The 27,727-nt window shown below is 44.8% G+C and overlaps 1 protein-coding gene across 1 annotated transcript in view; it reads right to left on the bottom strand.

The window, feature by feature from the left end:
* Positions 1-27,727, bottom strand: part of LOC106590716 (vasoactive intestinal polypeptide receptor) — a 165,339-nt gene that overhangs the window by 34,830 nt on the left and 102,782 nt on the right. Inside the window, exons 5-6 of the mRNA XM_045710828.2 lie at positions 12,997-13,094; positions 1,139-1,271 (exon numbers count right to left, since the gene is read on the bottom strand). Of these exons, the coding sequence (XP_045566784.1) occupies positions 1,139-1,271; positions 12,997-13,094 (231 nt within the window). The remainder of the gene's footprint in view (positions 1-1,138; positions 1,272-12,996; positions 13,095-27,727) is intronic.

Below are 27,727 nucleotides of genomic sequence, written 5' to 3'. Positions count from 1 at the left end.
GCAGTGTGTTGCCAGGACAACAACCTCTCCCTCAAAGTGAGCAAGACAAAGGAGCTGATCGTGGACTACAGGAAAAGGAGGGCCGAACAGGCCCCCATTAACATCAACGGGGTTGTAGTGGAGCGGGTCGAGAGCTTGAAGTTCCTTGGTGTCCACATCACCAACGAACTAGGATGGTCCAAACACACCAAGACAGTCATTAAGAGTGCATGACAACGCCTTTTCCCCCTCGGGAGACCTGCAATCCTGACCGGTTGCATCACCGCCTGGTATGGTAATTGCTTGGCATCTGACCGTAAGGCGCTGAAGAGGGTAGTGCGTACATCACTGGGGCCAAGCTTCCTGCCATCCAGGACCTATATACTCGGCAGTGTCAGAGGAAAGCCCCAAAAATTGAGAGAGACTCCAGTCACCCAAGTCAGGGACTGTTCTCTCTGCTACCGCACGGCAAGCGGTACCGGAGCGCCAAGTCTAGGACCAAAAGGCTCCTCAACAGCTTCTACCCCCAAGCCATAAGACTGGTGAACATTTAATCAAATAGCCAGCGGACTATTTACATTGACCCCCCCCTCCCATTTGTTGTGTACACTGCTCTTACTCGCTGTATATTATCTGTGCATAATCACTACCTTCATGTACAAATAACCTCGACTAACCTGTAGCCCCACACATTGACTCTGTACCGGTACCCCCTGTATATAACCTGTATTGTTATTTTATTGTGTTACTTTTTATTATTTTTTACTTTAGTTTATTTGGTAAATATTTTCTTAACTCTTTCTTGAACTGCACTGTTGGTTAAAGGCTTGTAAGTAAGTATTTCCCGGTAAGTCTACACTTGTTGTATTCGGCGCATGTGAAAAATAAAGTTTGATTTAATTTGAGAAGAGTTTGAAATACAGACATGTTCAACAAGATGTATTAGAATGTTGGATCGCGGAGGTGTTTTTCTATTTCACTCACTCACTCACTCACTCACTCACTCACTCACTCACTCACTCACTCACTCACTCACTCACTCACTCACTCACTCACTCACTCACTCACTCACACACTCACACACTCACTCACACACTCACACATATATATACTTACACACACCCACACACACACACCCACAGACGGGCTGTGTACTTACGAATCCTGGGGAGCAGTTGTCAACCTCTCCGACCTGGTACAGAACCACATCCTTCGTAAACACAGCGATGGCCTTCAAGATGAACGACACAAACAGGTGCATGTGGATGTAGTTCCTAGTGCAGTGGAGTTTCCTAGGAGAGACACACGACGACGTGTTACATCCAGCGCGACCAAACAACTTTCACTGTCTTTGGAACTGAGAAATGGAGAAAGAATGACCACTAATTGATGAACGAATGAAATACTAATGAAATACTAATGAAATACTAATGAAAACCTTTTGGTTCTCTGACACTGTGGAGGGATACGGAGGGAGAACAAAGCATTTTCTCAATCCTCAATAACCACCATGACAATGGAAAGGATTTCTAAAGGACTTATCAAAACACATCCTTTTCTCTGTTATAATTTGCATGAGTTTTGTTACGGTTCTCATTTCCATCCCCCCTAGACTGCAGGGCCAAAGGGATTCTTAACCTGTTGGGGGTAGGGGGCAGTATTGACACGGCCGGATAAAAAACGTACCCAATTTAATCTGGTTACTACTCCTGCCCAGTAACTAGAATATGCATATAATTATTGGCTTTGGATAGAAAACACCCTAAAGTTTCTAAAACTGTTTGAATGGTGTCTGTGAGTATAACAGAACTCATATGGCAGGCAAAAACCTGAGAAGATTCCTTACAGGAAGTGCCCTCTCTGACAAGATCTTGTTCTTCTTGTCTCTGTTTATTGAAGACTGAGGATCTTTGCTGTAACGTGACACTTCCTACGGCTCCCATAGGCTCTCAGAGCCCGGGAAAAAGCTGAATGATATCGAGGCAGCCCCAGGCTGAAACACATTTATGCTTTTGGCAAGTGGCCGATCAGAGGACAATGGGCTTAGGCGCGTGCCGAGTCGACCCTGTGCTTTATTTTCTTTCCTCTTTTTACCTAAACACAGATTCCCGGTCGGAATATTATCGCTTTTTTACGAGAAAAATGGCATAAAAATTGATTTTAAACAGCGGTTGACATGCTTCGAAGTACGGTAATGGAATATTTATAATTTTATGGTCACGAAATGCGCCGTGCGCGTCACCCTTCTTTACCCTTTTGGATAGTGTCTTGAACGCACGAACAAAACGCCGCTGTTTGGATATAACAATGGATTATTTGGGACCAAACCAACATTTGTTATTGAAGTAGAAGTCCTGGGAGTGCATTCTGACAAAGAACACCAAAGGTAATAACATTTTTGTTATAGTAAATCTGACTTTGTTGAGTGCTAAACTTGCTGGGTGTCTAAATAGCTAGCCCTGTGATGCCTGGGCTATCTGCTGAGGATATTGCAAAATGTGCTTTCACCGAAAAGCTATTTTAAAATCGGACATATCGAGTGCATAGAGGAGTTCTGTATCTATAATTCTTAAAATAATTGTTATGCTTTTTGTGAACGTTTATCGTGAGTAATTTAGTACATTTTTAGTAAATTCACCGGAAGTTTGCTAGTTCTGAACGTCACATGCTAATGTAAAAAGCTGGTTTTTGATATAAATATGAACTTGATTGAACAAAACATGCATGTATTGTATAACATAATGTCCTAGGTGTGTCATCTGATGAAGATCATCAAAGGTTAGTGCTGCATTTAGCTGTCTTCTGGGTTTTTGTGACATTATATGCTAGCTTGAAAAATGGGTGTCTGATTATTTCTGGCTGGGTACTCCGCTGACATAATCTAATGTTTTGCTTTCGTTGTAAAGCCTTTTTGAAATCGGACAGTGTGGTTAGATTAACGAGAGTCTTGTCTTTAAAATGCTGTAAAATAGTCATATGTTTGAGAAATTGAAGTAATAGCATTTCTAAGGTATTTGAATAACGCGCCACAGGATTCCACTGGCTGTTACGTAGGTGGGACGATTTCGTCCCACTGGCCCTAGAGAAGTTAACAGGCACCCAATTCCCTATAGGTCCTGGTCAAAAGTACTGCACACACACACACACACACACACACACACACACACACACACACACACACACACACACACACACACACACACACACACACACACACACACACACACACACACACACACACACACACACACACACACACACACACACACAATACGCTGCTGTTACTGGCTATTATCTATCCTGTTGTCTAGTCACTTTACCCCTACCTACAGTATACTGCTGTTACTGTCTATTATCTATCCTTTACCCCTACCTACAGTATACTGCTGTTACTGTCTATTATCTATCCTTTACCCCTACCTACAGTATACTGCTGTTACTGTCTATTATCTATCCTTTACCCTTACCTACAGTATACTGCTGTTACTGTCTATTATCTATCCTTTACCCCTACCTACAGTATACTGCTGTTACTGTCTATTATCTATCCTTTTCCCCTACCTACAGTATAGTGCTGTTACTGTCTATTATCTATCCTTTACCCCTACCTACAGTATACTGCTGTTACTGTCTATTATCTATCCTTTACCCCTACCTACAGTATACTGCTGTTACTGTCTATTATCTATCCTTTACCCCTACCTACAGTATACTGCTGTTACTGTCTATTATCTATCCTTTACCCCTACCTACAGTATACTGCTGTTACTGTCTATTATCTATCCTTTACCCCTACCTACAGTATACTGCTGTTACTGTCTATTATCTATCCTTTTCACCTACCTACAGTATACTGCTGTTACTGTCTATTATCTATCCTTTACCCCTACCTACAGTATACTGCTGTTACTGTCTATTATCTATCCTTTACCCCTACCTACAGTATACTGCTGTTACTGTCTATTATCTATCCTTTACCCCTACCTACAGTATACTGCTGTTACTGTCTATTATCTATCCTTTACCCCTACCTACAGTATACTGCTGTTACTGTCTATTATCTATCCTTTACCCCTACCTACAGTATACTGCTGTTACTGTCTATTATCTATCCTGTTGTCTAGTCATGTTATCCCTAGCTATATGTACATAGCTACCTCAATTACCAGGTAGCCCTACAGATCGACTCAGTATTGGTACTCCCTGTATATACCCATGTTATTGCCTGGTACTCCTGCAAATGGACTCGGTACTGGTACTCCCTGTATATAGCCATGTTATTTTCTACTTCCTGTATATAGCCATGTTATTTTATACTCCCTGTATATAGCCATGTTATTTTCTACTTCCTGTATATAGCCATGTTATTTTCTACTTCCTGTATATAGCCATGTTATTTTCTACTTCCTGTATATAGCCATGTTATTTTCTACTCCCTGTATATAGCCATGATATTTTCTACTTCCTGTATATAGCCATGTTATTTTCTACTCCCTGTATATAGCCATGTTATTTTCTACTTCCTGTATATAGCCATGTTATTTTCTACTCCCTGTATATAGCCATGTTATTTTCTACTTCCTGTATATAGCCATGTTATTTTCTACTCCCTGTATATAGCCATGTTATTTTCTACTTCCTGTATATAGCCATGTTATTTTCTACTTCCTGTATATAGCCATGTTATTTTCTACTTCCTGTATATAGCCATGTTATTTTATACTCCCTATAATGATGAAAATATCTCAAAAACCAAGAGAGGAATTACTAAAATCTCAACCAAAGAAGAAAAACAATGCAATTGTTTTTTGCACTAAGTACACCAAGGGTTTGGAGAAAACGAAAGCAATCCTGAAAAAGCACTGGCATATTTTTCAATCAGACAAAAGTAATTGCACACCTCTTCAAGGAACCCCCACTGGTGGTCTATAAGCGTGGTTGCAATATTGGAGATAGTTTGGTGAGATCGGACCTTCCCCCTGAGTCCACTCAGACACTCTTGACACCCATTCCAAATGAGAACTACAAATGTGGCTCATGCGCCCAGTGCAATAGCAATATAAAAACATCCTTCTTCAGACGCCCACATACAGGTGGAAAAATCCCTGTTAGTGGGGATCATCTCATGCAAGACCAAGGGAGTAATCTCTCTCATCACCTGTTCATGTGGAAAAGCCAACGTAGGACAAACGAAAAGACAATTAAAACATAGCTGAACACCACAGCTCAATCAGGCGTGAGGACATTGACTATCCAGTAGCAGCTCACTTCGTTGAAGCTAACCATTCAATCTCCTCCCTCAAATACACAGGCATTGAGCATGTTGCTCTACCAAGGAGAGGAGGTAAACATGGAGATCCTACGACTTCAAAGGGAGGCTTACTGGATATCCCGTCTAAACACATTGGCCCCTATTGGTCTGAATATTGACTTTGATCTCAGGCCCTTCTTATGAACAATTCTTTCTTTTATGAACAAGTCTTAAAAATGTATATATTCTTTCTACAGCTTTTCAGCGTACACCTAATATGTTCCCCTGTTGATGCTAATTATGCATTAAGGTTGAACCAAAATATAACAAATATGAAATGAAATACAAAACAATTAAATATGTGAAATTGAATTAAACAATAATGTATGCTGATGCTAATATTATGTACAATATTCATTATGTTTCTATATGATAACAATAGCCTACTATATTTAATATGCCATAAACTATAGTTTCTTTTAACAGTTTCACTAATTCATTCTAATTAACTTTAATCATTATGACACACCCCTCACTACTGTCATTGATCGCACTAATTGCACTGTGTCACGACTTCTACTGAAGTTAATGCCCCTTCTTGTTCGGGTGGTGTTCGGCGGTCGACGTCACCGGCCTTCTAGCCACCATTGATCAGTTTTTCATTTTCCATTGGTTTTGTCTGGTCTCTTTACACACCTGTTTCATATCCCAGTAATTATATGTTGTGTATTTAACCCTCTGATTCCCCTCATTTCTCTGTGGGTGATTGTTTGTTTGTGATGTACGTGTTGTTTCTAATTCGGTGTGCGACGGGTTATTGGTTTACCCGGATTCTTTTCTACGTTGGTTTTGGGAATAAATATTCCATTTTTTAAACCACTCTGTTTTCTCCTGCGCCTGACTTCCCTGCCACCTACATACACGGACTATGACACACTGTTTGTCTACAGTCATGTCCAAAAGTTTTGAGAATGACACAAATATTAATTTCGACAACGTTTGCTGCTTAAGTGTCTTTAGATATTTTTGTCAGATGTTACTATGGAATACTGAAGTATAATTACAAGCATTTCATAAGTGTCAAAGGCTTTTATTGACAATTACATGAAGTTGATGCAAAAAGTCAATATTTGCAGTGTTGACCCTTATTTTTCAAGACCTCTGCAATCCGCCCTTGCATGCTGTCAATTAACTGCTGGGCCACATCCTGACTGATGGCAGCCCATTCTTGCATAATCAATGCTTGGAGTTTGTCAGAATTTGTGGGTTTTTGTTTGTCCAGTCTCCTCTTGAGGATTGACCACAAGTTCTCAAGGGGATTAAGGTCTGGGGAGTTTCCTGGCCATGGATCCAAAATATCGATGTTTTGTTCCCCGAGCCACTTAGTTATCACTTTTAACCTTATGGCAAGGTGCTCCATCAAGCTGGAAAAGGCATTGTCCGTCACCAAATTCCTCTCTGCAGTCCTCATCCCTGATATTAGTGGTCTCCTACCTCCAGTCCTCATCCCTCCAGTCCTCATCCCTGATATTAGTGGTCTCCTCCCTGCAGTCCTCATCCCTGATATTAGTGGTCTCCTCCCTGCAGTCCTCATCCCTGATATTAGTGGTCTCATCCCTCCAGTCCTCATCCCTGATATTAGTGGTCTCCTCCCTGCAGTCCTCATCCCTCCAGTCCTCATCCCTGATATTAGTGGTCTCATCCCTCCAGTCCTCATCCCTGATATTAGTGGTCTCCTCCCTGCAGTCCTCATCCCTGATATTAGTGGTCTCCTCCCTGCAGTCCTCACCCCTGATATTAGTGGTCTCCTCCCTCCAGTCCTCATCCCTCCAGTCCTCAACCCTGATATTAGTGGTCTCCTCCCTCCAGTCCTCATCCCTGATATTAGTGGTCTCCTCCCTGCAGTCCTCACCCCTGATATTAGTGGTCTCCTCCCTCCAGTCCTCATCCCTGATATTAGTGGTCTCCTCCCTCTAGTCCTCATCCCTCCAGTCCTCATCCCTGATATTAGTGGTCTCATCCCTCCAGTCCTCATCCCTCCAGTCCTCACCCCTGATATTAGTGGTCTCCTCCCTCCAGTCCTCATCCCTGATATTAGTGGTCTCCTCCGTCCAGTCCTCATCCCTCCAGTCCTCAACCCTGATATTAGTGGTCTCCTCCCTCCAGTCCTCATCCCTGATATTAGTGGTCTCCTCCGTGCAGTCCTCACCCCTGATATTAGTGGTCTCCTCCCTCCAGTCCTCATCCCTGATATTAGTGGTCTCCTCCCTCTAGTCCTCATCCCTCCAGTCCTCATCCCTGATATTAGTGGTCTCCTCCCTGCAGTCCTCACCCCTGATATTAGTGGTCTCCTCCCTCTAGTCCTCATCCCTCCAGTCCTCATCCCTGATATTAGTGGTCTCCTCCCTGCAGTCCTCACCCCTGATATTAGTGGTCTCCTCCCTGCAGTCCTCATCCCTCCAGTCCTCAACCCTGATATTAGTGGTCTCCTCCCTCCAGTCCTCATCCCTGATATTAGTGGTCTCCTCCCTCCAGTCCTCATCCCTGATATTAGTGGTCTCCTCCCTGCAGTCCTCACCCCTGATATTAGTGGTCTCCACCCTGCAGTCTTCATCCCTGATATTAGTGGTCTCCTCCCTGCAGTCCTCATCCCTGATATTAGTGGTCTCCTCCGTCCAGTCCTCACCCCTGATATTAGTGGTCTCCTCCCTGCAGTCCTCATCCCTGATATTAGTGGTCTCCACCCTGCAGTCTTCATCCCTGATATTAGTGGTCTCCTCCCTCCAGTCCTCATCCCTGATATTAGTGGTCTCCTCCGTCCAGTCCTCACCCCTGATATTAGTGGTCTCCTCCCTCCAGTCCTCATCCCTGATATTAGTGGTCTCCTCCCTCCAGTCCTCATCCCTGATATTAGTGGTCTCCACCCTCCAGTCCTCATCCCTCCAGTCCTCACCCCTGATATATCTGGTCTCCTCCCTGCAGTCCTCACCCCGGATAGAGTCAATATGAATGTATGTGCTGGTTATGTGTGTTGGAATATCAGGGTGTGTAGTGTGTAGGGCCCTATGAGTGTGTGTTGGAGTATCAGGGTGTGTAGTGTGTAGGGCCCTATGAGTGTGTGTTGGAGTATCAGGGTGTGTAGTGTGTAGGGCTTTGTGTGTGTGCATAGAGACAGGGTGTGTAGTGTGTGTAGGGCCCTGTGAGTGTGCATAGAGCCAGTGTGTAGGGCCCTGTGAGTGTGCATAGAGCCAGTGTGTAGGGCCCTGTTAGTGTGCATAGAGCCAGTGTGTAGGGCCCTGTCAGTGTGCATAGAGCCAGTGTGTAGGGCCCTGTTAGTGTGCATAGAGCCAGTGTGTAGGGCCCTGTGAGTGTGCATAGAGCCAGTGTGTAGGGCCCTGTCAGTGTGCATAGAGCCAGTGTGTAGGGCCCTGTCAGTGTGCATAGAGCCAGTGTGTAGGGCCCTGTGAGTGTGCATAGAGCCAGTGTGTAGGGCCCTGTGAGTGTGCATAGAGCCAGTGTGTAGGGCCATGTGAGTGTGCATAGAGCCAGTGTGTAGGGCCCTGTGAGTGTGCATAGAGCCAGTGTGTAGGGCCCTGTGAGTGTGCATAGAGCCAGTGTGTAGGGCCCTGTGAGTGTGCATAGAGCCAGTGTGTAGGGCCCTGTGAGTGTGCATAGAGCCAGTGTGTAGGGCCCTGTGAGTGTGCATAGAGCCAGTGTGTAGGGCCCTGTTAGTGTGCATAGAGCCAGTGTGTAGGGCCCTGTGAGTGTGCATAGAGCCAGTGTGTAGGGCCCTGTCAGTGTGCATAGAGCCAGTGTGTAGGGCCCTGTGAGTGTGCATAGAGCCAGTGTGTAGGGCCCTGTGAGTGTGCATAGAGCCAGTGTGTAGGGCCCTGTGAGTGTGCATAGAGACAGTGTGTAGGGCCCTGTGAGTGTGCATAGAGACAGGGTGTAGGGCCCTGTGAGTGTGCATAGAGCCAGTGTGTAGGGCCCTGTGAGTGTGCATAGAGCCAGTGTGTAGGGCCCTGTGAGTGTGCATAGAGCCAGTGTGTAGGGCCCTGTGAGTGTGCATAGAGCCAGTGTGTAGGGCCCTGTGAGTGTGCATAGAGACAGTGTGTAGGGCCCTGTGAGTTTGCATAGAGCCAGTGTAGAAATAAGAATAAAGTACAGGGGTCCTTCAGACGGTCCCTGTTGCCATAGAGTTATCTATTGATCAGTCTTATGGCTTGGGGATAGAAGCTGTTCAGGAGCCTGTTTATAGTCAGACTTGATGCACCGGTTCCTCTTGCTGTTTGGAACCAGAGAAAACAGTCTACGGTTTGGGTGGTCGGAGTCTTTATCGATTTTCCAAGCCCTGGATGTCAGTTTGGCCCCAGTGATGTACTGAGCTGTCCGCACCACTCTCTGAAGTGGCATGCGATCAAGGGCGGTGTCTTGTTGCCATACCAAGCAGTGATATAGCCAGGAGTTAGCCAGCAGTGATATAGCCAGGAGTTAGCCAGCAGTGATATAGCCAGGAGTTAGCCAGCAGTGATATAGCCAGGAGTTAGCCAGCAGTGATATAGACAGGAGTTAGCCAGCAGTGATATAGACAGGAGTTAGCCAGCAGTGATATAGCCAAGATGCTCTCAATACTGCAGCTGTAAAGACTTTGCAGGATTTGAGGGGCCCATGTCAAATCTTTTCATCCTCCTGAGAGGGAAGAGACGATGTCATGCCTTCTTCACGACTGTGCTTGTGTGAATGGACAATGTTATGTCCTTAGTGATGTGGACACCAAGGAACGTGAAGCTCTCGACACTCTCCACTGCAGCCCATTTGATGTGGATGGGGGCGTGCTCGGCCCTCCATTTCCTGTAGTCCAGAATCACTTCCCTTGTCTTGCTGACATTGAGGGAGAAGTTGTTGTCCTGGCACCACATTGCCAGGTCTCTGACCTCCTCCATATAGGCTGTCTCATCGTCGTCTGTGATCAGTCCTACCATCGTCGTGTCGTCAGCAAACCTAATGGTGTTGGAGTCGTGTTTGGCCACGCAGTCGTGGGTGAAGTGGGAGTACAGGAGGGGACTAAGCACACACCCCTGATGGGGCCCATGTTGAGGGTTAGCGTTGTGGAGTTGATGTTGTCTACCCTTACCACCTGGGGGCGGCCCGTCAGGAAGTCCAGGATCCAGTTGCAGAGGGAGGTGTTTAGTCCCAGGATCCTTGGCTTAGTGATGAGCTTGGAGGGGACAATGGTGTTGAACGCTAAGCTGTAGTCAATGAACAGCATTCTCACGTAGGTGTTCCTCTTGTCCAGGTAGGAGAGGGCAGTGTGGGGTGCATTTGAGATTGGTCGTCTATGGATCTGTCGAGGCGGTATGCAAATTGGAGTGGGTCCAGGGTGTCTGGGATAAGGGAGTTAACGTGTTCCCTAACCAGCCTCTCAAAGCACATCATGATTACAGATGTGAGTGAAATGGGGCAGGAGTCATGGTGAAGCCTTGGAGTTCTTGGGGACAGGAATGATGGCGGTCATCATTAAACATGTGGAACAAGGAGAGGTTGAAAATTACCGTGAATATGCATGCCAGCTGTTCAATGCATGGACTGAGAACATGCCCTAGAACATCGTCCAGCAACCTGGCCTTGCGACTGTTGACCTGATTAAAGACCTCACTCACGATGGCCTCGGAGAGCGAGATTGCCCAGTCCTTTGGGTATGACAACAGCAGGTAATTACCTGAATTTACTCAGTATGACTATAGTAGGTATGGGTGCACCTCAGCAACGCTCAAGGTCCTAAACGATATCGTAACCGCCATCGATAAGAGACATTACTGTGCAGCCGTATTCATCGACCTGGCCAAGGCTTTCGACTCTGTCAATCACCACATTCTTATCGGCAGACTCAACAGCCTTGGTTTCTCAAATGATTGCCTTGCCTGGTTTACCAACTACTTCTCTGATAGAGTTCAGTGTGTCAAATCGGAGGGCCTGTTGTCCGGTCCTCTGGCAGTCTCTATGGGTGTGCCACAGGGTTCAATTCTTGGGCCAACTCTCTTCTCTGTATACATCAATGATGTTGCTCTTGCTGCTGGTGATTCTCTGATCCCCCTCTACGCAGATGACACCACTCTGTATACTTCTGGCCCCTCTTTGGACACTGTGTTAACTAACCTCCAGATGAGCTTCAATGCCATACAACACTCCTTCCGTGGCCTCCAACTGCTCTTAAACGCAAGTAAAACTAAATGCATGCTATTCAATCGATCACTGCCCGCACCTGCACGCCCGTCTAGCATCACTACTCTGGACGGCTCTGACTTAGAATACGTGGACAACTACAAATACCTGGGTGTCTGGTTAGACTGTAAACTCTCCTTCCAGACTCACATTAAGCATCTCCAATTCAAAATTAAATCTAGAATGGGATTCCTATATCGCAACAAAGCATCCTTCACTCATGCTGCCAAACATACCCTCGTAAAACTGACTATCCTACCGATCCTCGACTTCGGTGATGTCATCTATAAAATAGCCTCCAACACTCTACTCAACAAACTGGATGCAGTCTATCACAGTGCCATCTATTTTGTCACCAAAGCCCCATATACTACCCACCATTGCAACCTGTACGCTCTCGTTGGTTGGCCCTCGCTTCATACTCATCGCCAAACCCACTGGCTACAGGTTATCTACAAGTCTCTGCTAGATAAAGCCCCGCCTTATCTCAGCTCACTGGTCACCATAGAAGCACCCACTTGTAGCACGCACTCCAGCAGGTATATCTCACTGGTCATCCCCAAAGCCAATTCCTCCTTTGGTCGTCTTTCCTTCCAGTTCTCTGCTGCCAATGACTGGAACGAACTGCAAAAATCTCTGAAGCTGGAGACTCAAATCTCCCTCACTAGCTTCAAGCACCAGCTGTCAGAGCAGCTCACAGATCACTGCACCTGTACATAGCCCATCTGTAAATAGCCCATCAATCTACCTACCTCATCCCCATACTGTATTTATTTATGTACTGTGTCTTGCTCATTTGCACCCCAGTATCTCTACTTGCACATTCATCTACCATTCCAGTGTTTAATTGCTATATTGTAATTACTTCGCCACCGTGGCCTATTTATTGCCTTAACTTACCTCATTTGCACTCACTGTATATAGACTTTTTGTTTGCTTTTGTTCTACTGTATTATTGACTGTATGTTTGTTTTACTCCATGTGTAACTCTGTATTGTTTGTGTCACACTGCTTTGCTTTATCTTGGCCAGGTCGCAGTTGCAAATGAGAACTTGTTCTCAACTGGCCTACCTGGTTAAATAAAGGTGAAATAAAATTTTAAAAAATATAAAAAAATAGGTAGTTACCACCTGTAGATCCTCAGTATGACTATAGTAGGTAGTTACCACCTGTAGATACTCAGTATGACTATAGTAGGTAGTTACCACCTGTAGATGCTCAGTATGACTATAGTAGGTAGTTACCTGTAGATACTCAGTATGACTATAGTAGGTAGTTACCACCTGTAGATGCTCAGTATGACTATAGTAGGTAGTTACCTGAAGATACTCAGTATGACTATAGTAGGTAGTTACCACCTGTAGATCCTCAGTATGACTATAGTAGGTAGTTACCACCTGAAGATACTCAGTATGACTATAGTAGGTAGTTACCTGAAGATACTCAGTATGACTATAGTAGGTAGTTACCACCTGTAGATACTCAGTATGACTATAGTAGGTAGTTACCTGTAGATACTCAGTATGACTATAGTAGGTAGTTACCTGAAGATACTCAGTATGACTATCGATGTGATGAGGGAGATCAGGGAGATGCTGTGTCCAACAGTGTAGCCAATTTTCACCTGCCAGAAGAAGTTCCCCTGAGAAACACAAACAACAGTTCATTTTATAATTCACTTTGGATTATTCATATGTTCAACATACGTGAGCTCCTGCTATGCTAGGATCCAAGGATTCCAGGCATGTGCTTTGTCAGGGACAGAGTGTTTAGCCAGGAGTTGATGGACAGACTGTTTAGCCAGGAGTTGATGGACAGAGTGTTTAGCCAGGAGTTGATGGACAGAGTGTTTAGCCAGGAGTTGATGGACAGAGTGTTTAGCCAGGAGTTGATGGACAGAGTGTTTAGCCAGGAGTTGATGGACAGAGTGTTTAGCCAGGAGTTGATGGACAGAGTGTTTAGCCAGGAGTTGATGGACAGAGTGTTTAGCCAGGAGTTGATGGACAGAGTGTTTAGCCAGGAGTTGATGGACAGAGTGTTTAGTAAGGAGTTGATGGACAGAGTGTTTAGTAAGGAGTTGATGGACAGAGTGTTTAGTAAGGAGTTGATGGACAGAGTGTTTAGCCAGGAGTTGATGGACAGAGTGTTTAGCCAGGAGTTGATGGACAGAGTGTTTAGTAAGGAGTTGATGGACAGAGTGTTTAGCCAGGAGTTGATGGACAGAGTGTTTAGTAAGGAGTTGATGGACAGAGTGTTTAGCCAGGTGTTGATGGACAGAGTGTTTAGCCAGGAGTTGATGGACAGAGTGTTTAACCAGGAGTTGATGGACAGAGTGTTTAGCCAGGAGTTGATGGACAGAGTGTTTAAACAGGAGTTGATGGACAGAGTGTTTAGTGTTTAGTCATACAGGCAACAGAGATCCACTCCTGAATCAATGAGAACTAGGGCTGTCGCCGAATGCGAGCCATTATGATTGCATTTTCATTGACTACATTTAAGCTTCCCACCAATCACATCACTAGGGTAAGGACCCTGGGACTGAACAACTCCTTCTTCGCGAAACCCAAACCAAAAACAGATTTAATGTGTCGTTCTGGTATGTATAGAGTCATGTCATCATGGAATGATCTGTACGAGAGTAACTGTAGGTTACTCAGGTATGTTTAGACTGGTTCTGTAGGATACTCAGGTATGTATAGACTGGTACTGTAGGATACTCAGGTATGTTTAGACTGGTTCTGTAGGATACTCAGGTATGTATAGACTGGTACTGTAGGTTACTCAGGTATGTTTAGACTGGTACTGTAGGTTACTCAGGTATGTATAGACTGGTACTGTAGGTTACTCAGGTATGTATAGACTGGTACTGTAGGTTACTCAGGTATGTATAGACTGGTACTGTAGGTTACTCAAGGTATGTATAGACTGGTACTGTAGGTTACTCAGGTATGTATAGACTGGTACTGTAGGTTACTCAGGTATGTATAGACTGGTACTGTAGGTTACTCAGGTATGTATAGACTGGTACTGTAGGTTACTCAGGTGTGTATAGACTGGTACAGGTATGTATAGACTGGTACTGTAGGTTACTCAGGTATGTATAGACTGGTACTGTAGGTTACTCAGGTATGTATAGACTGGTACAGGTATGTATAGACTGGTACTGTAGGTTGCTCAGGTATGTATAGACTGGTACAGGTATGTATAGACTGGTACTGTCACGCTCTGACCTAGGAGAGCTGTGTTTTCTCTGTTTAGTTAGGTCAGGGTGTGATAGGTGGGTGGGCATTCTATGTTTTGTTTTTCTATGTTTTGGCCGGGTATGGTTTCCAATCAGAGGCAGCTGTCTATCGTTGTCTCTGATTGGAAGCCATACTTAGGCAGCCTGTTTTTCCCTTTGTTTTCGTGGGTAGTTGCTTTCCGTTTAGCCTGTTAGGGCTAGGGGGCAGTATTTACACGGCCGGATAAAAAACGTACCCGATTTAATCTGGTTATTACTACTGCCCAGAAACTAGAATATGCATATAATTATTGGCTTTGGATAGAAAACACCCTAAAGTTTCTAAAACTGTTTGAATGGTGTCTGTGAGTATAACAGAACTCATATGGCAGGCAAAAACCTGAGAAGATTCTGTACAGGAAGTGCCCTCTCTGACCATTCCTTGGGCTTCTTGACTCTCTTTATTGAAAATGTAGGACGTTTGCTGTAACGTGACACTTCCTACGGCTCCCATAGGCTCTCAGAACCCGGGAAAAAGCTGAATGATGTCTTTGCAGCCCCTGGCTGAAAAACATTAGCGCCTTTGGTAAGTGGTCTATCAGAGGACAATGAGACTGAGGCGCGTGCACGAGGCGACCCCATGTTTTTATTTTCTCTCTCTATGAACTAAAACACGGTTTCCTGGTCGGAATATTATCGCTTTTTTACGAGAAAAATTGCATAAAATTTTATTTTAAACAGCGGTTGACATGCTTTGAAGTACGGTAATGGAATATTTTGATTTTTTTTGTCACGAAACGCGTCGGGCGTGTCACCCTTCTTTACCCTTTCGGATAGTGTCTTGAACGCACGAACAAAACAGAGGATATTTGAACATAACTATGGATTATTTTGAACCAAACCAACATTTGTTAATGAAGTAGAAGTCCTGGGAGTGCATTCTGACGAAGAACAGCAAAGGTAATAACATTTTTCTTATAGTAAATCTGACTTTGGTGAGGGCTAAACTTGGTGGGTGTCTAAATAGCTAGCCCTGTGATGCCGGGCTATCGACTCAGAATATTGCAAAATGTGCTTTCACCGAAAAGCTATTTTAAAATCGGACATAGCGAGTGCATAAAGGAGTTCTGTATCTATAATTCTTAAAATAATTGTTATGTTTTTTGTGAACGTTTATCGTGAGTAATTTAGTAAATTCACCGGAAGTTTGCGGGGGGTATGCTAGTTCTGAACGTCACATGCTAATGTAAAAAGCTGGTTTTTGATATAAATATGAACTTGATTGAACAAAACATGCATGTATTGTATAACATAATGTCCTAGGATTGTCATCTGATGAAGATCATCAAAGGTTAGTGCTGCATTTAGCTGTGGTTTGGGTTTATGTGACATTATATGCTAGCTTGAAAAATGGGTGTCTGATTATTTCTGGCTGGGTACTCTGCTGACACAATCTAATGTTTTGCTTTCGTTGTAAAGCCTTTTTGAAATCGAACAGTGTGGTTAGATTAACGAGAGTCTTGTCTTTAAAATGGTGTAAAATAGTCATATGTTTGAGAAATTGAAGTAATAGCATTTCTAAGGTATTTGAATATCGCGCCACGGGATTACACTGGCTGTTGCGTAGGTGGGACGATTTCGTCCCACCTAGCCCAGAGAGGTTAGTTTGTAAACCTGACGGAACTGTTGACTGTCATTTTGTTTATTTTGTCTAGTGTTCGTTTTCATTAACAATAACGATGAGCACTCAACACGCTGAGCCTTGGTCTCCTCTATATGACGCCCCTTACAGAACTACCCACCAAGATTGGACCAAGCAGTGTGGATCAGAGGACTGGCCCTGGGAAGAGATCCTGGATGGGGCAGGACCTTGGACAAGGCCGGGGGAGTATTGCCGCCCGCAGGAGGAGATAGAGGCAGCGAGGGCAGAACGGCGATACTGGGAGGAACGGGCAAAAAAGCAACAGGAGCCCGAGAGGCAGCGGCAAAAACATTTTTTGGGGGGCACACGGGTAGATTGGCTAAGGCGGGTTTAAGACCTGTGCCAACTCCCCGTGCTTACTGTGGGGAGCGAGTGACTAAACAAGCACCGTGTTATGCGGTGATGCGCACTGTGTCGCCCATGCGCACTCACAGCCCGGTGCGCTCAGTGCAAGCTCCTCACCGTTGTCGTGCTAAGGTTGGCACTCAGCCAGCAAGGAGTGTGCCTGCTCAGCATTCCTGGTCTCCAGTGCGCCTCCATGGCCCAGTATATCCTACGCCAGTTCTACGCACTGTGTCGCCAGTTCGCCACCATAGCCCAGTACGTCCTGTGCCTGCTACTCAGACTCTCCCTCCGGTGCCTGCTCTGAGCACCCGGTCCTCAGTGTGTCTCTCCAGTCCGGTGAGACCTGTTCCAGCTCCACGAGTAAAGCCTCCAGTGATAATCTATGGTCCGAAGCCTGTAGAGATGATCCATGGCACGAAGCCTCTAGTGACGATCCATGGCCTGGAGCCTGTAGGGATGTTCCATGGCACGAAGCCTCCAGAGGTAATCCATGGCCCTGAGCCTGTAGGGATAATCCACGGCAAGAAGCCTGTAAGGATAATCCATGGCCCGGAGCCTGTAGAGATGATGATTTTTTGGAAGAAACACATTTCTTTGAGCATCACCAATTGTACATTGTGTGGCAAACCTCTTCAAGGTTAGGAGGGTTTGTCACAAATTAAGTGGGAAAGTGTCACCAAAATCTGCCCAGAATGAAAGTTCTTTCGAACATGACAATACCTGTGTGTTTGTTTCTCCATCCTGGTCCACCCAGGCCGCAGGTAAGGTCAAGGATAGCAGGGTTCGGTACACAAATCTCGTTCTCGGTAGGTCCAGATCTAAACGCCAACAGGTAAGTCCAAAACAGTCTAGCTCGTACACGGTAAATCCAGCCAATATCGATTGTCTCTTTCTCTATGGTTCATAGATCCTTCCAGCCCTCTCTCTCCCTTCCTGGTTTGTCTTGACCCTTTATCTGTGGGTCAGCTCCACCTTCTGAGGGTTCCTCTTGCTTCTGGGAATTGTAGTTTTGGCAGTCGGCCATTTGGTGATCTGTAGTTCTGATCGGGGTGGCCATTTTAGTGATCGGGCAGAGCCCATTTATTAGTTCTGCTCTCACATATCTGCCATTTATCACTCGACCCCCTTCTTTGCCACAATTGTACGATTTCTCTTAAATTACGATAGATAAATGGCTGGTTCTTTTTTTCCTGACACCGTAGGTTCATGTACTTTGACGTGAAGTGGTAAAATTAGCGCTCTATTTTCGTTTTTGACCTTTAATCCCAGAAAAATGGCCTTTACTAAAAAGCGTTGAGGCCTCGACGCCATCTTGTTTCGGGGCTAACAACCCATTAGTCCAAACCTATGCGCACCAAGTTTCGTCTTCAAAGTCTTTTCCGTTTAGGAGAAATGGCCATGTCGTGATTGGTGATGTTTTGTACATTTGCAATAAGATTCCATTCGCCATCTGCTGGAATTTACCGGGACAGCGGAAAAATGACCAAAATGTGAAAATTATATAAAACGGAAACCGAATGTCCAAGAGACTTCGTTCGATGACTTCCTGGAAGATCTGGCCCCGGTGCACGGCCCGACGCCGTCGGCAAATTTTACAAACATTCGCGGACGTCTAGTAAGGGACCGTACATTTGCAATATGGAGTTTCTCATCAATCATACAGCAAATGCCAAAATGTGCCCTTCATGTATGTAAGTTGATGTCACTTTTATGTCCAATAGTTCTTCCCAGCTGTATGTAATAACACTTGAGATTTTTTGGCCAACAATGTAAGAAATAATACGTAAAAAAACAATTTACTGCATGGTTTCCTAAGGACCTGTAGCGAGCCGACCATCTCAGTCGGCGCCGCCTCTACCCTTTAGCTCAGTGCGGATGTTGCCTGTAATCCATGGTTTCTGGTTGGGGTATGTACGTATGGCCACTGTGGGGACAATGTCATCGATGCACTTATTGATAAAGCCAGTGACTGATGTGCTGTACTCCTCAATGCCATCGGAAGAATCCCGGAACATATTCCAGTCTGTTCCAGCAAAACAGTCCTGTAGCTTAGCATCTGCGTCACCTGACGACTTCCTTATTGAGCGAGTCACTAGTACTTCCTGCTTTAGTTTTTGCTTGTAAGCAGGAATCAGGAGGATAGAGTTATGGTCAGATTTGCCAATTGAAGGGCGAGGGAGAGCTTTGTACGCGTCTGTGTGTGGAGTAAAGGTGGTCTAGAGTTTTTTTTCCCTCTGGTTGCACATTTAACATGCTTGTAGAAATGAGGTAAAATGGATTTAAGTTTCCCTGCATTAAAGTCCCCGGCCACTAGGTGTGCCGCCTCTGGATGAGCATTTTCTTGTTTGCTTTTTGCCTTATACAGCTGGTTGAGTGTGGTTTTAGTGCAGGATCAGTTTGTGGTGGTAAATAGACGGCTACGAAAAATACAGATGAAAACTCTCTTGGTAAATAATGTGGTCTACAGCTTATCATGAGATACTCTACTCTACCTCAGGCGAGCAAAACCTTGAGACTTCCTTGCCGATGGACCGGAAACCCAGCCAGCTGTATGTTCAGCCACGACTCGGTGAAACATAAGATATTACAGTTTAATGTCCCTTTGGTAGAATAGTCTTGATCGGAAATAATCAATTTTGTTATCCAATGATTGCACGTTGGCTAATAGGAATGGCAGTAGAGGGGGATTACTCACTCGCTGTCAGATCCTTTCAAGGCACCCCGACCTACGTCCCCGATATCTCTGTCTCTTCTTCATGCGAATGACAGGGATTTTATGTGTCATTCATGCGAATGACACACAATAGCACAATTGGTTAGGAGCCCGTAAAACGGCAGACATCTCCTCTGGCTCCATCATGTATTTGTACGTGTTATGTGGACCCCAGGAAGAGTAGCTACTGCATGTGCAGTAGCTACTCTTAACTAAACCTCCCTCTGCAACTGGATCCTGGCCTTCCTGACGGGCGGCCCTGAGGTGGTGAGGGTAGACAACAACTGGTGGTAGGCCTGATAACAGACGATGATGAGACAGCCTATAGGGAGGAGGTCGTCAGACCTGGCCATGTGGTGCCAGGACAACAATCTCTCCCTCAACGTCAGCAAGACAAAGGAGCTGATCGTGGACTAAAGAAAATGGAGGGCCGAGCATGCCCCCATTCACATTGACGGGCTGCAGTGGAGCGAGCCGAGAGCATCAAGTTCCTCAAGTTCCACATCACTAAGGACCTATCATGATCCAAACACACCAACACAGTCATGAAGAGGGCACGACAACACCTCAGGAGGTTGAAAAGATTTGGCATGAGCCCTCCGATCTTTTAAGAGTTCTACAGCTGCACCATTGAGAGAATCTTGACTGGCTGCATCACCCGCTTGGTATGGCAACTGCTTGGCGCTACAGAGGGTGGTGAGTACGGCCCAGTACATCACTAGGGTCGAGCACCCTGCCATCCAGGAAATCTATACCAGGCGGTGTCAGAGGAAGGCCCTAAAAATAGTCAAAGACTTCAGCCACCCAAGTCATAGACTGTTCTCTCTGCTACCGCACAGAAAGCGATACCGAAGCACCAAGTCTGGGACCGAAAGGCTCCCTAACAGCTTCTAATCCCCGGGATTAGCCCCGGGCCATATGACTGCTGAGCAGTTAATCAAATGGCTACCCGACTATATACATTGACCCTCGTTTCTTTTGCCCCGACTCTCTTGTGCTGGCTCTATGCACCCTCACTGGACCCACACACACTACACTGACTCTAACACACACACACACACACACACACACACACACACACACACACACACACACACACACACACACACACACACACACACACACACACACACACAAGACACACACACACCACACACACACACACACACACACACACACAGACACAGACACAGACACAGACACACACAGACACACACAAAACACACACACACACACAAAACACACACACACACACACAAACACACACACACACACACATACATACTCACAATAAATACGTTTAACATTTCTTTGGTTACTACATGATTCCATATGTGATATTTCATTGTTTTGATGTCTTCACTATTATTCTACAATGTAGAAAATAGTACAAATAAAGAAACACTCTTGAGTAGGTGTGTCAAAACTTTTGACTGGTACTGTACACACATACATATAAATACACATACATATGTATATGTATATATTTTTAAAATATATTTTCCTATATTATTTTCCGCTAACCCTACCACCCCTCCCCAAGTTACAGTAAAGTAATGGACAACAACGCTTAGGCTTCTACTTCCAGCTTATACATACTGTATACATTTTACGGACACAGTATATTTTACAAAAGTTATATTTTGTTTGTTTTTAGTCCTTCCTCTACCCTCATCCTCTCCCATCTATTTCTGATGTCCATCCAGTTTGATTTATATTTGCTATATTTTTTCCATATTTTCGAATGTGGTATTTTGGACGCAGCAATTGCAGAATAAATGCAGTGTACTGCACTGTAACTTCAGTTATGCTGCAAAATTACTGTAGTAAAAAAAAAAAACGGTGTTATTCTGGGCGCAGTATTTGCAACATACAGCAGTTATACTGCACTCTGGCTGCAATTATACTGCAGTTATACTGCATTGTACAGCAGTTATACTGCACTCTGGCTGCAATCTTTTTCCGTAAGGGCAGAATCAAATAGGCTTCCCAAAATAGCATGGTCACTGTGGTAGTACGTTTATTTTGATTGGCGATTTTGTTACATTTATCAAAATCTCATCAGGTAGCCTAATTTCAGATGTAATATATTATTACGGAAATCTTTCTTCTTGCACAGCAATAAGCATTTAAATCAAACCTATTATATTCATTTGGCTGTGCATACTCAGTGCCAGCCGTGTACCTATTGGTCAGTAACCAGGATCAGCTCGTTACACCAGACACACCACACGATAATGGCAACAAAATCTAACGGTGACAGAACTTTGTCAGAGCCGACGACTGTTCGCAGCAGTAATTAATCGGTAAACCTAGACCTTATCAAACTGAACGAGCCAAGACATCTGACAATCGTTTACGAGCTAAGATTTTGCCTATGACGAGGAAGTGTTGTCTGGGACTACACAATCGTGTCACAAAACGGCTAAAATTGTACCGTCCGTAAAGGACTTTAGTCTTTGATTCACTGCTAAGCCATGTTGACCTATTGACCTTCAGAGGATTTACAGAAGCCAGAAGGGAAGCTTATGGATCTATTGACCTTCAGAGGATTTACAGAAGCCAGAAGGGAAGCTTATGGATCTATTGACCTTCAGAGGATTTACAGAAGCCAGAAGGGAAGCTTATGGATCTATTGACCTTCAGAGGATTTACAGAAGCCAGAAGGGAAGCTTATGGATCTATTGACCTTCAGAGGATTTACAGAACCCAGAAGGGAAGCTTATGGATCTATTGACCTTCAGAGGATTTACAGAAGCCAGAAGGGAAGCTTAAACAAGCATGTGTCTTTCTCCAGGACACAATATTCCCTATAAAATGCACTACTTTTGAGCAAAGCTCTATGGCCCCTGTACCTTTCCAAGGTCCATGTCTTTCAGCGGGAAGAACCTAATACTCAGGTTGGTATGTCTGGGATTGAGCCAAACAGCCACTGTTGGTGAATGTGTTACTACCCTCCCATTAATAATATTCTACTACTACTACCCTCCCATTACTACCACTCTACTACTACTACCCTCCCATTACTACCACTCTACTACTACTACCCTCCCATTACTACCACTCTACTACTACTACCCTCCCATTACTACCGCTCTACTACTACTACCCTCCCATTACTACTGCTCTACTACTACTACCCTCCCATTACTACCACTCTACTACTACTACCCTCCCATTACTACCACTCTACTACTACTACCCTCCCATTACTACTGCTCTACTACTACTACCCTCCCATTACTACCACTCTACTACTACCCTCCCATTACTACCACTCTACTACTACTACTACCCTCCCATTACTACCGCTCTACTACTACCCTCCCATTACTACCACTCTACTACTACTACCCTCCCATTACTACCACTCTACTACTACACTCCCATTACTACCGCTCTACTACTACTACCCTCCCATTACTACCACTCTACTACTACCCTCCCATTACTACCGCTCTACTACTACTACCCTCCCATTACTACCACTCTACTACTACTACCCTCCCATTACTACCACTCTACTACTACTACCCTCCCATTACTACCACTCTACTACTACTACCCTCCCATTACTACCACTCTACTACTACTACCCTCACATTACTACCGCTCTACTACTACTACCCTCACATTACTACCGCTCTACTACTACTACCCTCACATTACTACCACTCTACTACTACTACCCTCCCATTACTACCACTCTACTACTACTACCCTCCCATTACTACCACTCTACTACTACCCTCCCATTACTACCGCTCTACAACTACTACCCTCAATTTACTACGACTCTACTACTACTACCCTCCCATTACTACCGCTCTACTACTACTACCCTCCCATTACTACCACTCTACTACTACTACCCTCCCATTACTACCACTCTACTACTACTACCCTCACATTACTACCACTCTACTACTACAGTCCCATTACTACCACTCTACTACTACTACTACCCTCACATTACTACCACTCTACTACTACTACCCTCCCATTACTACCACTCTACTACTACTACCCTCACATTACTACCACTCTACTACTACAGTCCCATTACTACCACTCTACTACTACTACTACCCTCCCATTACTACCACTCTACTACTACTACCCTCCCATTACTACTGCTCTACTACTACTACCCTCACATTACTACCACTCTACTACTACTACCCTCACATTACTACCCCTCTACTACTACTACCCTCCCATTACTACCGCTCTACTACTACTACCCTCCCATTACTACCGCTCTACTACTACTACCCTCCCATTACTACCGCTCTACTACTACTACCCTCCCATTACTACCGCTCTACTACTACTACCCTCCCATTACTACCGCTCTACTACTACTACCCTCCCATTACTACCACTCTACTACTACTACCCTCCCATTACTACCGCTCTACTACTACTACCCTCCCATTACTACCACTCTACTACTACACTCCCATTACTACCGCTCTACTACTACTACCCTCCCATTACTACCGCTCTACTACTACTACCCTCCCATTACTACCACTTTACTACTACACTCCCATTACTACCACTCTACTACTACTACCCTCCCATTACTACCACTTCTACTACTACCCTCCCATTACTACCACTCTACTACTACTACCCTCCCATTACTACCGCTCTACTACTACTACCCTCCCATTACTACCGCTCTACTACTACTACCCTCCCATTACTACCGCTCTACTACTACTACCCTCCCATTACTACCACTCTACTACTACACTCCCATTACTACCACTCTACTACTACTACCCTCCCATTACTACCACTCTACTACTACCCTCCCATTACTACCACTCTACTACTACTACCCTCCCATTACTACCACTCTACTACTACTACCCTCCCATTACTACCGCTCTACTACTACTACCCTCCCATTACTACCGCTCTACTACTACTACCCTCCCATTACTACCGCTCTACTACTACTACCCTCCCATTACTACCGCTCTACTACTACTACCCTCCCATTACTACCCCTCTACTACTACTACCCTCCCATTACTACCACTCTACTACTACTACCCTCCCATTACTACCGCTATACTACTACCCTCCCATTACTACCCCTCTACTACTACTACCCTCCCATTACTACCACTCTACTACTACTACCCTCACATTACTACCGCTCTACTACTACTACCCTCCCATTACTACCGCTCTACTACTACTACCCTCCCATTACTACCCCTCTACTACTACTACCCTCCCATTACTACTGCTCTACTACTACTACTACCCTCCCATTACTACCGCTCTACTACTACTACTCTCCCATTACTACCGCTATACTACTACCCTCCCATTACTACCGCTCTACTACTACTACCCTCCCATTACTACCGCTCTACTACTACTACCCTCCCATTACTACCACTCTACTACTACTACCCTCCCATTACTACTACTCTACTACTACTACCCTCCCATTACTACCACTCTACTACTACTACCCTCCCATTACTACCCCTCTACTACTACTACCCTCCCATTACTACTGCTCTACTACTACTACCCTCACATTACTACTGCTCTACTACTACTACCCTCACATTACTACCACTCTACTACTACTACCCTCCCATTACTACCCCTCTACTACTACTACCCTCACATTACTACCACTCTACTACTACCCTCCCATTACTACTGCTCTACTACTACTACCCTCCCATTACTACCACTCTACTACTACTACTACCCTCGCATTACTACCGCTCTACTACTACTACCCTCCCATTACTACCGCTCTACTACTACTACTACCCTCCCATTACTACCACTCTACTACTACTACCCTCCCATTACTACCGCTCTACTACTACTACTACCCTCCCATTACTACCTCTCTACTACTACTACCCTCCCATTACTACCGCTATACTACTACCCTCCCATTACTACCCCTCTACTACTACTACCCTCCCATTACTACCACTCTACTACTACTACCCTCCCATTACTACCACTCTACTACTACTACTACCCTCCCATTACTACCGCTCTACTACTACTACCCTCCCATTACTACCGCTCTACTACTACTACCCTCCCATTACTACCCCTCTACTACTACTACCCTCCCATTACTACCGCTCTACTACTACCCTCCACATTACTACCGCTCTACTACTACTACCCTCACATTACTAGCACTCTACTACTACTACCCTCACATTACTACCACTCTACTACTACTACCCTCACATTACTACCACTCTACTACTACTACCCTCCCATTACTACCGCTCTACTACTACTACCCTCCCATTACTACCGCTCTACTACTACTACCCTCCCATTACTACCGCTCTACTACTACTACCCTCCCATTACTACCGCTCTACTACTACTACCCTCCCATTACTACCGCTCTACTACTACTACCCTCCCATTACTACCGCTCTACTACTACTACCCTCCCATTACTACCACTCTACTACTACTACCCTCCCATTACTAGCACTCTACTACTACTACTACCCTCCCATTACTAGCACTCTACTACTACTACTACCCTCCCATTACTAGCACTCTACTACTACTACTACAGTCCCATTACTACTGCTCTACTACTACTACCCTCCCATTACTACCACTCTACTACTACTACTACCCTCACAGTACTAACACTCTACTACTACCCTCACAGTACAAACACTCTACTACTCCCCTCACAGTACTAACACTCTACTACTACTACTACTACTACCCTCATAGTACAAACACTCTACTACTACCCTCACAGTACTAACCCTCTACTACTACCCTCACAGTACTGACACTCTACTACTATCCTCACAGTACTAACACTCTACTACTACTACTAATTCCCTCACAGTACTAAAACTCTACTACTACCCTCACAGTACTAACACTCTACTACTACCCTCACAGTACTAACACTCTACTACTACCCTCACAGTACTAACACTTTACTACTACCCTCACAGTACTAACACTCTACTACTACTACTACTACCCTCACAGTACTGACACACTACTACTACTACCCTCACAGTACTAACACTCTACTACTACCCTCACAGTACTAACACTCTACTACTACCCTCACAGTACTAACACTCTACTACTACTACCCTCACAGTACAAACACTCTACTACTACCCTCACAGTACTAACACTCTACTACTACTACCCTCACAGTACTAACACTCTACTACTACTACCCTCACAGTACTAACACTCTACTACTACCCTCACAGTACTAACACTCTACTACTACCCTCACAGTACTAACACTCTACTACTACCCTCACAGTACTAACACTCTACTACTACCCTCACAGTACTAACACTCTACTACTACCCTCACAGTACTAACACTCTACTACTACCCTCACAGTACTAACACTCTACTACTACCCTCACAGTACTAACACTCTACTACTACCCTCACAGTACTAACACTCTACTACTACTACCCTCACAGTACTAACACTCTACTACTACCCTCACAGTACTAACACTCTACTACTACCCTCACAGTACTAACACTCTACTACTACTACCCTCACAGTACTAACACTCTACTACTACCCTCACAGTACTAACACTCTACTACTACTACCCTCACAGTACTAACACTCTACTACTACCCTCACAGTACTAACACTCTACTACTACCCTCACAGTACTAACACTCTACTACTACCCTCACAGTACTAACACTCTACTACTACCCTCACAGTACTAACACTCTACTACTACCCTCACAGTACTAACACTCTACTACTACCCTCACAGTACTAACACTCTACTACTACTACCCTCACAGTACTAACACTCTACTACTACTACCCTCACAGTACTAACACTCTACTACTACCCTCACAGTACTAACACTCTACTACTACCCTCACAGTACTAACACTCTACTACTACCCTCACAGTACTAACACTCTACTACTACCCTCACAGTACTAACACTCTACTACTACCCTCACAGTACTAACACTCTACTACTACTACCCTCACAGTACTAACACTCTACTACTACCCTCACAGTACTAACACTCTACTACTACCCTCACAGTACTAACACTCTACTACTACCCTCACAGTACTAACACTCTACTACTACCCTCACAGTACTAACACTCTACTACTACCCTCACAGTACTAACACTCTACTACTACCCTCACAGTACTAACACTCTACTACTACTACCCTCACAGTACTAACACTCTACTACTACCCTCACAGTACTAACACTCTACTACTACCCT

The sequence above is a fragment of the Salmo salar genome, chromosome 29 (assembly GCF_965601325.2).
Source record: "Salmo salar chromosome 29, fSalSal1, whole genome shotgun sequence".
Classification (NCBI taxonomy): domain Eukaryota; kingdom Metazoa; phylum Chordata; class Actinopteri; order Salmoniformes; family Salmonidae; genus Salmo; species Salmo salar.
The sequence above is the reverse complement of the archived record's forward strand: the minus strand, read 5'-3'. Positions and strand labels throughout refer to the sequence as shown.